The sequence below is a fragment of the Myotis daubentonii genome, chromosome 5, assembly GCF_963259705.1.
Source record: "Myotis daubentonii chromosome 5, mMyoDau2.1, whole genome shotgun sequence".
NCBI lineage: Eukaryota > Metazoa > Chordata > Mammalia > Chiroptera > Vespertilionidae > Myotis > Myotis daubentonii.
The window spans coordinates 50,665,271-50,677,837 of NC_081844.1; the positions used below are offsets into that span (position 1 = coordinate 50,665,271).

Below are 12,567 nucleotides of genomic sequence, written 5' to 3' on the forward strand. Positions count from 1 at the left end.
AAAATAAATAAAAATTTTAAAAAAGTTTAAAAAAAAGCTTCTTTTGCTAATGAGTTTTCTTTTCCTAATCACTGGGAAATAATGGCTAACTGAAACTGAGCATTTAAACTTAAAGCTGAAAACTAACATAAAAAGCATATTATTGAATTGTCTTCCAATCACTTTTGCAATTATTTAACTCATAATATTATATAAAATTATAATTTCTAAATCCCTTTCCAGACATTTTTGGAATATATATTAAGACATATATGATTCTCATTTTTCATTGTTTTTGGATAACTACTCATTTTGCTCCATTGATTCCATTACACAATAATAGAATATAAGATACAAACTTTAAATATTTCTTTATCATCCCTACCATAATGGAAGGGCAAATAAATAGAAAGAAAAATAAATTGTTAAATATGAATCAAACATGATTATTATATGACATTAAGATATTTCTATTAATATCCATTAACAAAATTGAATCTATAAGAATAAAATACTAGTACAAATGCATATATTACTGTAAACAAAAATAATGTGTACTGAGAGACTCATTCCTCTCCCAATTTCCTTAGCATTCTATTTACATAAAAGCTATTTTGAGGTAAAGTAACTTTTCACTCACCAATGTGGAGGTTTGTGAGGCATCAGCCAAATCCCCTGAGATCTCGGGTGTTCGCGTGTTGTTTGGGATTCTGTGAGGGTTCCGGGCTATCGCTTCGCACCAGCCCAGCATTTTCTCCTTCCTCTTATCCCTTTTCAATTTCTGAAATTCTGAAAATAATTTACATTCCCTGAAACAAATCACGTATTTTTGTTGTCTATTTTTGGAAAATGTACACAATTGAAATTAAATAAGCAATTTAATAAAATACCAATGGAGAACATTTTATTTTAACCAGAGGTTATGGAGAGGAAAAGAAGAATATGCTGATTATTAATAACATCCCAGAGCCACAGGGGAATGAAAACTGTACACATATATTCAAGGAGCCTAGTATGTACATCCCAATTTGTGACCCTGCTTGACTGTGGACATTTCTTCCATCAGGTTCGAAGTGTTATTTCCACGGATCAGTTTATAACATGAAATTCTTAACTTGGGAGTTAAGAACAGAACCAGTTCCCTATACTAGTATATCTCCATATTTCAACGACACCAAAAATTTGACATAGCTTTTCATCTAAATGGCCTACAGATACAGAATAAATTGAACACAGGCCAGTGACAAAGATTACTCATTCTAGCAATGGTATGATTATCTCCCTTATAAAGTTCTTCCAACTAAAGAAGGATAAATTTTAGTACAAACATGGTAAACTTAGTATATGACATTGATCAAATAATGATTTTAAAAAATCGCCTTATTATCTCATGAGTACAAATATTCCACAAACCTTGCTTTCCAGAACTTCCCATTTGGGGGAATTTTCTTCTTTGGCTTTGAAAAAGTTATATCAACAATGTCTTTTAATATAATGAAGGAAAACATTTTTCCCTGTAAATTTTTACAGCCTACTTTTCCACTCCAGCACTCTCAGTAATTAGAAATAGTTTATTGCGGGTCTTTAGTTAAATGCATTACACTGTCAATTAAATATCAAAAATAATGTGGAGTAATTATTTTTCACAGCATAGAAAGCAATTAGCAATCTGGTGGTTTATAACATTTCAGGGATTCAAAATAGCACATTTCATAGCACTAAGAAAAGTAACACAAAGAAAGGTTGCACTAAAAGATTGATGAGTTATTACTCTAAGTGACAAAATACTCAAGTTAAATGGATCTGAACAATGTAAATAGAGAAGTTATAAAATAGACTTTCATAAAAATTAAGTCTAAGATACTCAGTGGAATGGATTTCTAAATTAGACTGGTAATCTGAGTGAATCATTCATCTGAGGTACAGGGAAATGGTGAGAGAGTTTGAAAACAATTATTTGAAAGAGAAACAAATTATTAATGCTTGCCCTTTCAAATACATTGCTTAAGATTTTATTGAAAATTCATATCTATGTTCTACAAAATCTGCATATCCAACTAATTTACACTCCACGGAAAGTAAATATTTCTGCATTCCCCGACACAATATCTTGGTTACTCATCAACTTTAAATTACATTTCTTGAAGTGTGCTAAGAGTAAATGAAAATTAGTATCTTTATTCAAAGGCAAGAAGTGCAATGAAACATAAGGACCAAAACAATTTAATCAAGTATAAACAAATGTTCCGCTGTAAGTCATTTAGATTTTTTTGTGTGAAAAGTTTAACTCTATATAATTAAATACACTTTAAAAGTTATAATAAAATGTTGAATTCATGCATAAAAAAAGCATAATAAAGTGACCCAAAAAATGATATCATCATTACCCATTCTGGGATATGTTTTTAAAGGCTGCCAATTTCTTATTCCCCATTCAGTTTCTGAAATTAAATAAAACAGTTTAATTTCATTTGCAGCATGCTTTTGTGGTGATGGTGGTGGCCATAGCTATGTTCCTCCTAATTCAGTCAACATTAATCCATAAGTATTTATTGAGCCCCTATTATACTATAGGTACTAAAGAAGGCACAGAAGAGTCACAAGATGAGAGTTACTTTCATTTTGGATATGAGTTAAATTCAGTGCAATATTCTAGAGAATTTCAAAATCCAAGAATAATTCAGATCTTTCTGACTCTCTAAATTTTGAATTTGTAAACTTATTTGTTTAATTCCAAGGTGACTTCCAGCTCATCTTGATCTTAGATGTCTTCCCTGAAGTTGGCTTGTGCAAAGCATCCTTTTGGACCATTTTGTTGAATTGCTATCAACATGTCATCATGACAAGCAACTATAATAAAAAGTTTAATACTCTTGTCATGATGTCAACTGCATTCTAGTTTTGTTTTGCATGTGACAAGTATTATCTTAATTCTAGAATGACTAGGTAAGCTATGTAATTCAACAAGATAAATACATACTATTTTTACCTAAACACTGTGTTTATGATAATCACTGAATGCTTACTGTGGACACTGTACTGCTCTCTGTTGTGTCAAAACAGGAAAAATACATGATAAAATGTGATGGCTTACAATTGAACTGGGATCTATTCATGGGAATATTTACAAAGAAAGTTGATTTTTTAAAAAATATATTACTTTATTGATTTCAGAGAGGAAAGGAGAAGGAGAGAGATAGAAACATCAATGATGAGAGAGAATCATTGATCGGCTGCCTCCCTCATGTCCCCACTGGGGATCAAGCCTGCAACCCAGGCATGTGCCCTTGCCCGGAACCGAACCTGGGACCCTTCAGTCCGCAGGCTGACGCCCTAGCCACTGAGCCAAACCGGCTAGGGCAAAAGTTGAATTTTTGAAATGACAAGAGGAATCTAACTACAGCTGCCGGGAGCCGGTCCATGCTTGCTGTTTCAAGGGACCTGGCATATATGGCTTACGGTTCTTAATATGTTTGCTCACCTTCTTGGCACTGTGTTTTAACCAAGGTCACCTCTCCAAGAAAGGTTGAATCCCCAGGTAGGGATTTTCCCCTGAAGTTAGGGAGGGAATAAAACCCCTCAACTAAGTGCCAGGCGGGTAATTAATCACTTTAACTATGAACAATCATGCTTAAGCTACATAATCTTTACTCCCTGGAATGGAGATAAGAAACGCCCTAACCTTTGTAATAGAGATTGATAGGATTGAATCAACTGGTATAAATACAGATGTAACCAGACAGAAACAGACAGAACTTAGAACACAGACTTAGAAGAGAGAACCTACAGACAGGACCTACACAGAACCTACAGGCAGAAGAACTTCGCTGGAGAGAACATGGCAAAAGATCCTGGACAGAACCTGACTACAGAAATATGGCAAGAGAACCTGACTAGAACCTGGTGACCGAACCTGGCTGGAGATCTCAGACAGAACCTGGCTGAAGAACCTAGCGAGGGAACATGGCTACAGAACCTGGCTGGAGAACCTGGAGACCCGAAGCAGAACCTCTCTGGAGATCCAGACCAGAACTTGGCTGGAGATCCTGGCTAGAGATCCTGGCTAAGCTGCTGATCAACTGAACACAGTCTCCGTGTCCTTCCTTCTTTGCCGACTCCGTCCACACCTTTGGGGACCCCTGGACCTGCTGGGGTTGGACCTCGGCAAATGGCACCCGAACAGGGACCCCTAGGTAAGCGCCCCACACTCGGGACGGATAGGACTCCACCATAGGAAAAGGGTGGATAGTCTTCGCTGACTCCGTCCACACCTTTGGGAACCACTGGAAAAGGATTCCCCTAGGTAAGCCCCCCCCCATTGAGAACCCCCACACTCGGGACGGATAGGACTCCACCAGGGTGCTACAGACCCCCCTATAGAGGATAAGTAGGGTAAGAAGGTGGCTAGTACCGAACTTAGATTGAGAAGATGTGCCTTACTGAGTCCAAAGAAAGAAGACTCTGTATTGATTCTTAGATTGAGAAGATGTGCCATACTGAGTCCAAAGAAAGAAGACTCTGTATTGATCTTTAGATTAAGAAGATGTGCCATACTGAGTCTGATGAAATAAGACTCTGTATTGATCTTTTAACACATATGCTTGCTAGCAGAGGAATTAAGGTTACTCCCAGTCAGACAGAACGTTTTATACAAGAAGTATGTCCATGCTTTTCTGAGGAAGGAAAGGTAAATGTAATGGCATGGGAGAAGGTAGGCCCAAGGAGCCTTATCCTTAACCCCACTGCAGCCTTTCCACCCTGGGAAAGTGCAGGATTGGCAAGCTCTCCCTGGGGTGATAGATCAGGACTCAGGTAATAGCGGAAAGCGCCAATCCTACTCTTAAAATGGATATAAGAGAGCATTTGAGGTTTTTCTTTTTAATGCTTGCTTTTAAAAAATAAAAAAGGGGGAATTTGCCGGGAGCCAGTCCATGCTTGCTGTTTCAAGGGACCTGGCATATATGGCTTACGGTTCTTAATATGTTTGCTCACCTTCTTGGCGCTGTGTTTTAACCAAGGTCACCTCTCCAAGAAAGGTTGAATCCCCAGGTAGGGATTTTCCCCTGAAGTTAGGGAGGGAATAAAACCCCTCAACTAAGTGCCAGGCGGGTAATTAATCACTTTAACTATGAACAATCATGCTTAAGCTACATAATCTTTACTCCCTGGAATGGAGATAAGAAACGCCCTAACCTTTGTAATAGAGATTGATAGGATTGAATCAACTGGTATAAATACAGATGTAACCAGACAGAAACAGACAGAACTTAGAACACAGACTTAGAAGAGAGAACCTACAGACAGAACCTACACAGAACCTACAGGCAGAAGAACTTCGCTGGAGAGAACATGGCAAAAGATCCTGGACAGAACCTGACTACAGAAATATGGCAAGAGAACCTGACTAGAACCTGGTGACCGAACCTGGCTGGAGATCTCAGACAGAACCTGGCTGAAGAACCTAGCGAGGGAACATGGCTACAGAACCTGGCTGGAGAACCTGGAGACCCGAAGCAGAACCTCTCTGGAGATCCAGACCAGAACTTGGCTGGAGATCCTGGCTAGAGATCCTGGCTAAGCTGCTGATCAACTGAACACAGTCTCCGTGTCCTTCCTTCTCCGCCGACTCCGTCCACACCTTTGGGGACCCCTGGACCTGCTGGGGTTGGACCCCGGCATACAGCCTTTACTTCAACCTTTTACTATTTGAATGAAGATATATGAGAATATAGAAACTGCCTATGACGGTTATAAGGCTTCTGTTAGAGTCACCGAAGGAGGAAGAGAAAAATTTTGTCTAACGACTTGCTCTGCATAATATGCACTAATGACTTCACCATTTACCTTAGAATCAAAGAATTATAAGCGGAAGAAACCAATGTTTAAATGGCCTCCAAAGAAGCAGCATGGGTGTAGGCAAATTGAAAGGGAGAAAGGTGGGGGGAAAGCAAGAGCCACTTCCTGTGGGTAAGTAATAGTTGCTCAAGACAATATCTTATTTTCTGTTATTACAAAACACTAGAGTTTCGGTCACATTTCAAAGGAATCTTTTTTTGCACCATTGATGACAGAGATTTAGAAATAGTTTAGGTGACTTGAGATAACTGAAGGGTTAATAATGTCGATTGCTGAGCCTCTGCAGACCAGCACTCTTCCTACACAGGTCTGGAGGACTCATCATAATCTTAGGAGTAAGAATGTACTGCCAGTCAGCAGAGTAGGCAAATTAGGAGCATTTGCAATTAACCCTAAAGCACCTTAAACTGTAAGTATCATCAGTATTATATCAGAATAGGAAAGTGGTCTTTAAGCATTCATGTTAATTGCTATCTAACCATTGAACCAAGCTAATATGAGATACAGCAATGAGCAACTTACTTAATGATCACAGGAAATTGAGATTTAACTAAGCTTAATTTTTAATATGCTACTTCAAGCAGATATTTAATTTAATAAAATAGGAGCACAGTGCATTCTCTGTGAACTAAATTGACAACATTAAAATTAGGAAGAAAAAAATTGCAAGGCAATTGGGTATATCTCATGGAAAATTATTTACTTTTAATTCAAGGAATCGTTTATTGAAGACTTCCTTTGTGCCAGACACTGTACTTGGAACTATTGGCTCAGGCGTTAAATCCTGAGCTCAGGCATAAGAGGGGAAACTGACAAGCAGATCCACCAACTTTTGACAGTGTGCTAAGTTCTGTGAAAACTTTGAGAAAAGGCATCTGACTTAGCATCAACTGAAGGACAAGGTTGATTTTGGATGTGTCTCCAAAGAAAATAAAATTACAAATAATTTACATGAGAATTACAATTATTGCTATGCCAAAGGAGGCTGCTACTACCAGCTGTGTACACAACTCCAGGGGGCATCATGCACAGGGTAATCAATATAAATAGCATTGGGCTCCAAGGGCTGCTCTTAATAAAGAACACTGTGTGAATGGTGTGCCTGGAGTTGGGCAACCTTGCAGAAAGAAAGCCTAAGTGAAGCTCATTACACTTGCTTTACCGAACCCAAGCCTAGTGTAATTTAATCTTAAAATAAGAACTTTTTCCCCCACAGAAAAAAATGCTGTTGCCTGCCTCTACCTTGCCTCCCCACCTCCTCAACTCTTTCCTTCCTAAAATTTGCCCACTCCTTGTCATAGCCAATAGAGTTAGAGGTCTGGCCAAGTGCTGTCCCTCTTCACCATACACATACCTGAGAAAGTCCCCACCACCTCTACTCCTACAGATAATCATCCTCAAATTTAAGTCTTCAGTATAGTCTTTGTCTAAAAATGTGAAAGGACTTTTAACTTGCAAACTTGAGACATTTGGCTATATATCTCTTTAGCTTAGAGTCATTAAGAAACATGTTTCAAATATTGAACACTGCCTTCTTCGAGAATAACATTGAAGTTCAATCTCCATTATGAAAGAAACAACTTGTAAATAAGGGAAGGAAGGGACAGTTCGAAATATGCTTCCCTTGCTCATTTAACTGCATATTTCTGAAAATTAATATTGGTTCCTTGGCGGGGTATGTATGTGTGTGCCTGTGTGCATGTGTGTGCCTGTGTGCATGTGTGTGAAAGTTCCAAGAAGTACTTTCTAGATGCTCAGAAAACTATAACATGCATGCCTAAAACTCAGACAAACTCTACTCTGGAATCCTGTGTGGTTGTTTTAAAGTACTCACACACAACTATGTCTTAAGTCTTAAGAACCTCCAAGGACTGCCTGCTGGGATGAATTTTGAAAGTCTTTAGACCAGATAGTCTTTGGATAAGGTAACGATATTTCTTAAATTCACAAGTTGAAAATGTGTAATGGGCTTTCTTAATTTCTATGCATAGGATGTGAGGTTTCTCAAAAGGAAAGAGAGGTTCATAATTTTATTCTACAATGTGGAACACTGACATAGAGCCCAATAAATAATTGTTGATAATAAGATGCATGATGAGATAAAGAAGAGCTCTTCTGCCCTGGCCAGTTTGGCTCAGTGGATGGAGCATCGGCCTGCAGACTCAAGGGTGCCGGGTTGGATTCCGGTCAAGGGCATGTACCTTGGTTGCGGGCACATCCCCAGTGGTGGGTGTGCGGGAGGCGGCTGATTGATGTTTCTCTCTCATTGATGTTTCTAACTATCTCTCTCCCTTCCTCTCTGTAAAAAATCAATAAAAAAATATATTTTAAAAAAAGAAGAGCTCTTCTTCTTTGAGTAAAGTTAGGAAATGGGGAGAAGCATAAGGTGACTCATAGTGAAGGTTTAAATTCTTAAGTGCTTTTGCTTGGACTATAGGAGAAATTTATTTAGTATATAGTTTTCTTTTTAAAAATTCTCCCTCTACCTTGCAATTTGTTTTAGAGGCACCAGTCTTTCTGTGAAGTTACTCTAGCCCAGTGGTCGGCAAACCGCGGCTCGCGAGCCACATGCTGCTCTTTGACCCCTTGAGTGTGGCTCTTTCACAAATACCACGTGCAGGCGCACATGTACAGTGCGATTGAAACTTCGTGGCCCATGCGCAGTAGTCAGTTTTCGGAAAGGAGATAGATGAAACAAGTATACAAGACATGTGGATGGGAGAGTTGGAAAGGGTTGACTTCAGCGAATGTACCTCAATCAGATTGAGGATGTTTTTAGCAAAGGTCAGCTTAGGAGAACCCTAATTAAGTTAATAACAATGTACCTACCTATATAGTTTAAGTTTAAAAAATTTGGCTCTCAAAAGAAATTACAATCGTTGTACTGTTGATATTTAGCTCTGTTGACTAATGAGTTTGCCGACCACTGCTCTAGCCTGATAGGAGGCCTGATAATGAATAAAGAAATGCACAATGGAAGGAAGTGGGGCTCCATTCCCTCCTCTGTGGAGGCAGTGCAGAGAGGAAAGTTTTTTGAAGAGAAGGTTTTGGTAGCAAAAGGAGCCATAACTCTAAAGACTGTTAGAAATAGGAGGAAGGGGCAGTTTCCAGGTGGGCAACTTTGGGAAAAATATAAGAACTGTGACTCTTCCAGTCTTTATAAATTAAGGGAAGTGACTCAGCAGATGAAGAGAAAATCTCACACAAACACCCACATGAGCAATGAGCTGTTCTTTAGAGATGATCATAAAGCTTTTTCATGAAATTGATGGTACTAGCTCAACCCTCAGCACATATGTTGGAGCAATCTTTTAGACATAAAAATAAATGAGGGCCTTCCAGCTTAAGCTCTTTCATGCAAACAGTTTGGAAATCATCACTCTCATCCTTATAAGAGAGATAAAGCCAAAGAAACTTAAAAATCAATGATTTTGCTTGGAACCATCAGAGAGGGAGTGCCGGGAGCCGGTCCATCCTTGCTGTTTCAAAGGACCTGGCATATATGGCATACTGTTCTTAATATGTTTGCTCACCTTCTTGGCGCTGTGTTTTAACCAAGGTCTCCTCTCTGAGAAAGGTTGTTTCCCCAGGTAGGGATTTTCCCCTGAAGTTAGGGAGGGAATAAAACCCTTTAACTAAGTGCCAGGCGGGTAATTAATCACTTTAACTACGAACAATCATGCTTAAGCTACATAATCTTTACTCCCTGGAATGGAGATAAGAAACGCCCTAACCTTTGTAATAGAGATTGATAGGATTGAATCAACTGGTATAAATACAGATGCAACAAGACAACAACAGACAGAATTCAGAAGACAGAACCTACACAGAACTTAGAAGACAGAAGAACTTCACTGGAGAGAACATGGCAAAAGATCCTGGACTGAACCTGACTACAGAAATTGGCAAGAGAACCTGACTAGAACCTGGTGACTGAACCTGGCTGGAGAACCTGGACAGAACCTGGCTGGAGAACCTAGCGAGGGAACATGGCTACAGAACCTGGCTGGAGAACCTGGAGAACCTAGCAAGAGAACATAGACACAGAACCTGACTGGAGATCCTAACCAGAACTTTGCTGGAAATCCAGACCAGGACTTGGCTGGAGATCCTGGCTAGAGATCCTGGATAGGCTGCTGATCAACTGAACGCTGTCTCCATGTCATTCCTTCTTCGCCGACTCCGTCTACACCTTTGGGGACCCCTGGACCCGCTGGGGTTGGACCCCAGCAAGGGAGGTTGTAGAACTAACCACTACCCCAAAATATGCAGAGACAGGTGAATAAAGAGAAGCATGACAATTTCAGAATATGTGGGGAGAAGCTGTAACAATTCTTATGTATTATTGAAGGGACCATGTGGACTGGCTTGAGAATGAGGACTTCATAGAAGCTGTATTCTTAGTGCAGGCCCATTGCTTTCCTGGAAACTTACTTAGATCTCATGATGAATATCTGAGGAAGATACCACCATGGCATTCGTAAGAAGAAGGGAAGAGTAACCATCATGAAGAATAACAAAGACCTATTCTTTGGGGCAGATATCTTAGCAGAATCATATTAACCAACCTGGACAAAGGACATTTCTCCTACTCCATGCTTTTCTAGCTTTCCTGCCTCATCTAAAGTGGGTAGAGAAGCTAAGAAACATTTGTGAAGGCCACAGCCCAGGAACACAGGACCATTACAAAACTTAGATTTAATCAAAATTATAAAATATTTCTGCTGTGCTGTACCTTACCACCATACCAACAGGGCTTCAGAATGATAATTACAGATTATAACTGAAATAACTGCATACAAAAACTCTCTTTAAGGAAGTGTATGTAGGAAAGCTCAACACCAATAGGAAAAGCACAAGAACACAGTTATTTGAAGCAACTGGTATCTATAGCAAGCAAACATTAAATACAGCCCATTTCTAGCCAGAATAACATAGAAAATGTGTCTTATTACATATGTCATATGTGTCTTTCAATAGAACAATTAGAAAGCATATTAAAATCAATTAAAAAAATAATCTGAAGAGACATAAAAAAGCATCAGAAGCAGATTCAGATAGGACACAGATATTGGAATTATCAGATAAGCATTTGAGATACCTATAATTCATATATGAAGGGCTGTAATAGAAAAGTAGACACCATTCAAGGCATGGTATGTAAAGGAAGCAGAGAGAAGGGAACTCTGAGAAAGAATAAAAAAGAAATGCTAGAAATAAAAAAAAACTGTAATAGAAATAGACTGCTGTTGATGGGCTCATCAGTTGACTGGACATGCCCCTCAAAAAGTGTACTGGACATGCCCCCAAAATAGAATAGAAATTTCTCAACTGAAATGAAAAGAGAACAGAAAATGAAAAGAGAAAAAAAAGAGCAGGACATCCAAGAATTGTGGGATTATTTCAAAAGATGTAACATATACATAGCTAGAAGAAAAACGATAAACAAAGCATAAAATATATTTTCAGGACACAAGGCTAATATATAAAAGTCAATTGACTTCCTGTATATTATCAATGGAAAATTGAAAATAGAAAAAACAATACCATTTTCAATAAAAAAAGAAATATTTAGATATAACAAATAAGTAGAGTGTTTACATGGAAAACGATAATATTTTTGATTTTAAAAATCAGAGAAAATCTAAATAAATGCAGACTTATTCTGTGTCATGAGCGGGAAAACTCAATGCTGTTAAGACATCAATTCTTTCTAACTTGAGCTCAGATGCAAGAACAATATCAGTCAAAATTCCAGCAAGTCATTTTGTAGATATTGACCACGATTATTCTAAAGTTTATATAGAAAGGAAAAATACCTAGAATAGCAAAAATAATAGTAAAGAAGTATAAAGCTGGAGAACTCACAACCTAGTTTCAAAACTTACTATAAAGTTACAGTGATCAAGTCAGTGTGGTATTGGCAAAAGAATAAACATATGAAACAATGGAACTGAATACAGAGTCCAAAAATATAATTATAATCAACTCATTATTAGCAAAGGGCAAAGGCAATTCAATGACAAAAGATATTCTTTTCAAGGAGTGGTTCTGGAAGAGCTGTACATTCACATGTAAAAAAAAATCAAATCTATACACAAAGCTGGCGCCATCAACAAACATTAATTCAAAATGTATTAGAAACTTAATTTAAATGCAAAACTATAAAACTTCTGGAAGAAACAAATGAGAAAGTGTGAGTGACTCTAGGCTTAGCAATGAAGTGTTAAATACTTCAATAAAATCACAATCCATGAAAACAAAAGTTGATGAGTCTGAATTTATTAAACTCTTAATTCTACTCTTTAAAAGTCTTTCAACAGAATGAAAATTTAAGCCAAAGGCTAGGAAATAATTTGAAAAATGCATATTAGACAAAGGACTGGTATCTAAAATATACTAAGAATTCTTAAAACTAAAAAGAAATACAAGAAAAAATGGGCAAATGGATCTAAATAGACACCTCACCAAGAGGATATACAGATGGCAAATAAGCATATGAAAGATACCATCATATGTCATTAGGGAATTGCAAATTAAAACAAAGAGATACCACTACACTTCTATTAGCATGGCTCAAACCCAACAAACTGATAACACCAGATGCTAGCAAAGATGTGAAGCAACAGGAACTTTCATAAGTTGCTGGTGGGAATGGAAAACAGTACACCACTTTGGAAAACCATTTGGTACTTTCTTGCAAAAGTAAACATAGTCCCACTATGTAATTCA

The 12,567-nt window shown here is 38.0% G+C and overlaps 1 protein-coding gene across 1 annotated transcript in view; it reads right to left on the bottom strand.

Moving 5' to 3' along the window:
* The window catches only part of MARCHF1 (membrane associated ring-CH-type finger 1), a 369,429-nt gene that overhangs the window by 252,948 nt on the left and 103,914 nt on the right, over nt 1-12,567 (bottom strand). Inside the window, 1 exon segment of the mRNA XM_059697760.1 lies at nt 620-768. Coding sequence (XP_059553743.1) covers nt 620-730 — 111 coding nt within the window. The 5' untranslated portion in view covers nt 731-768.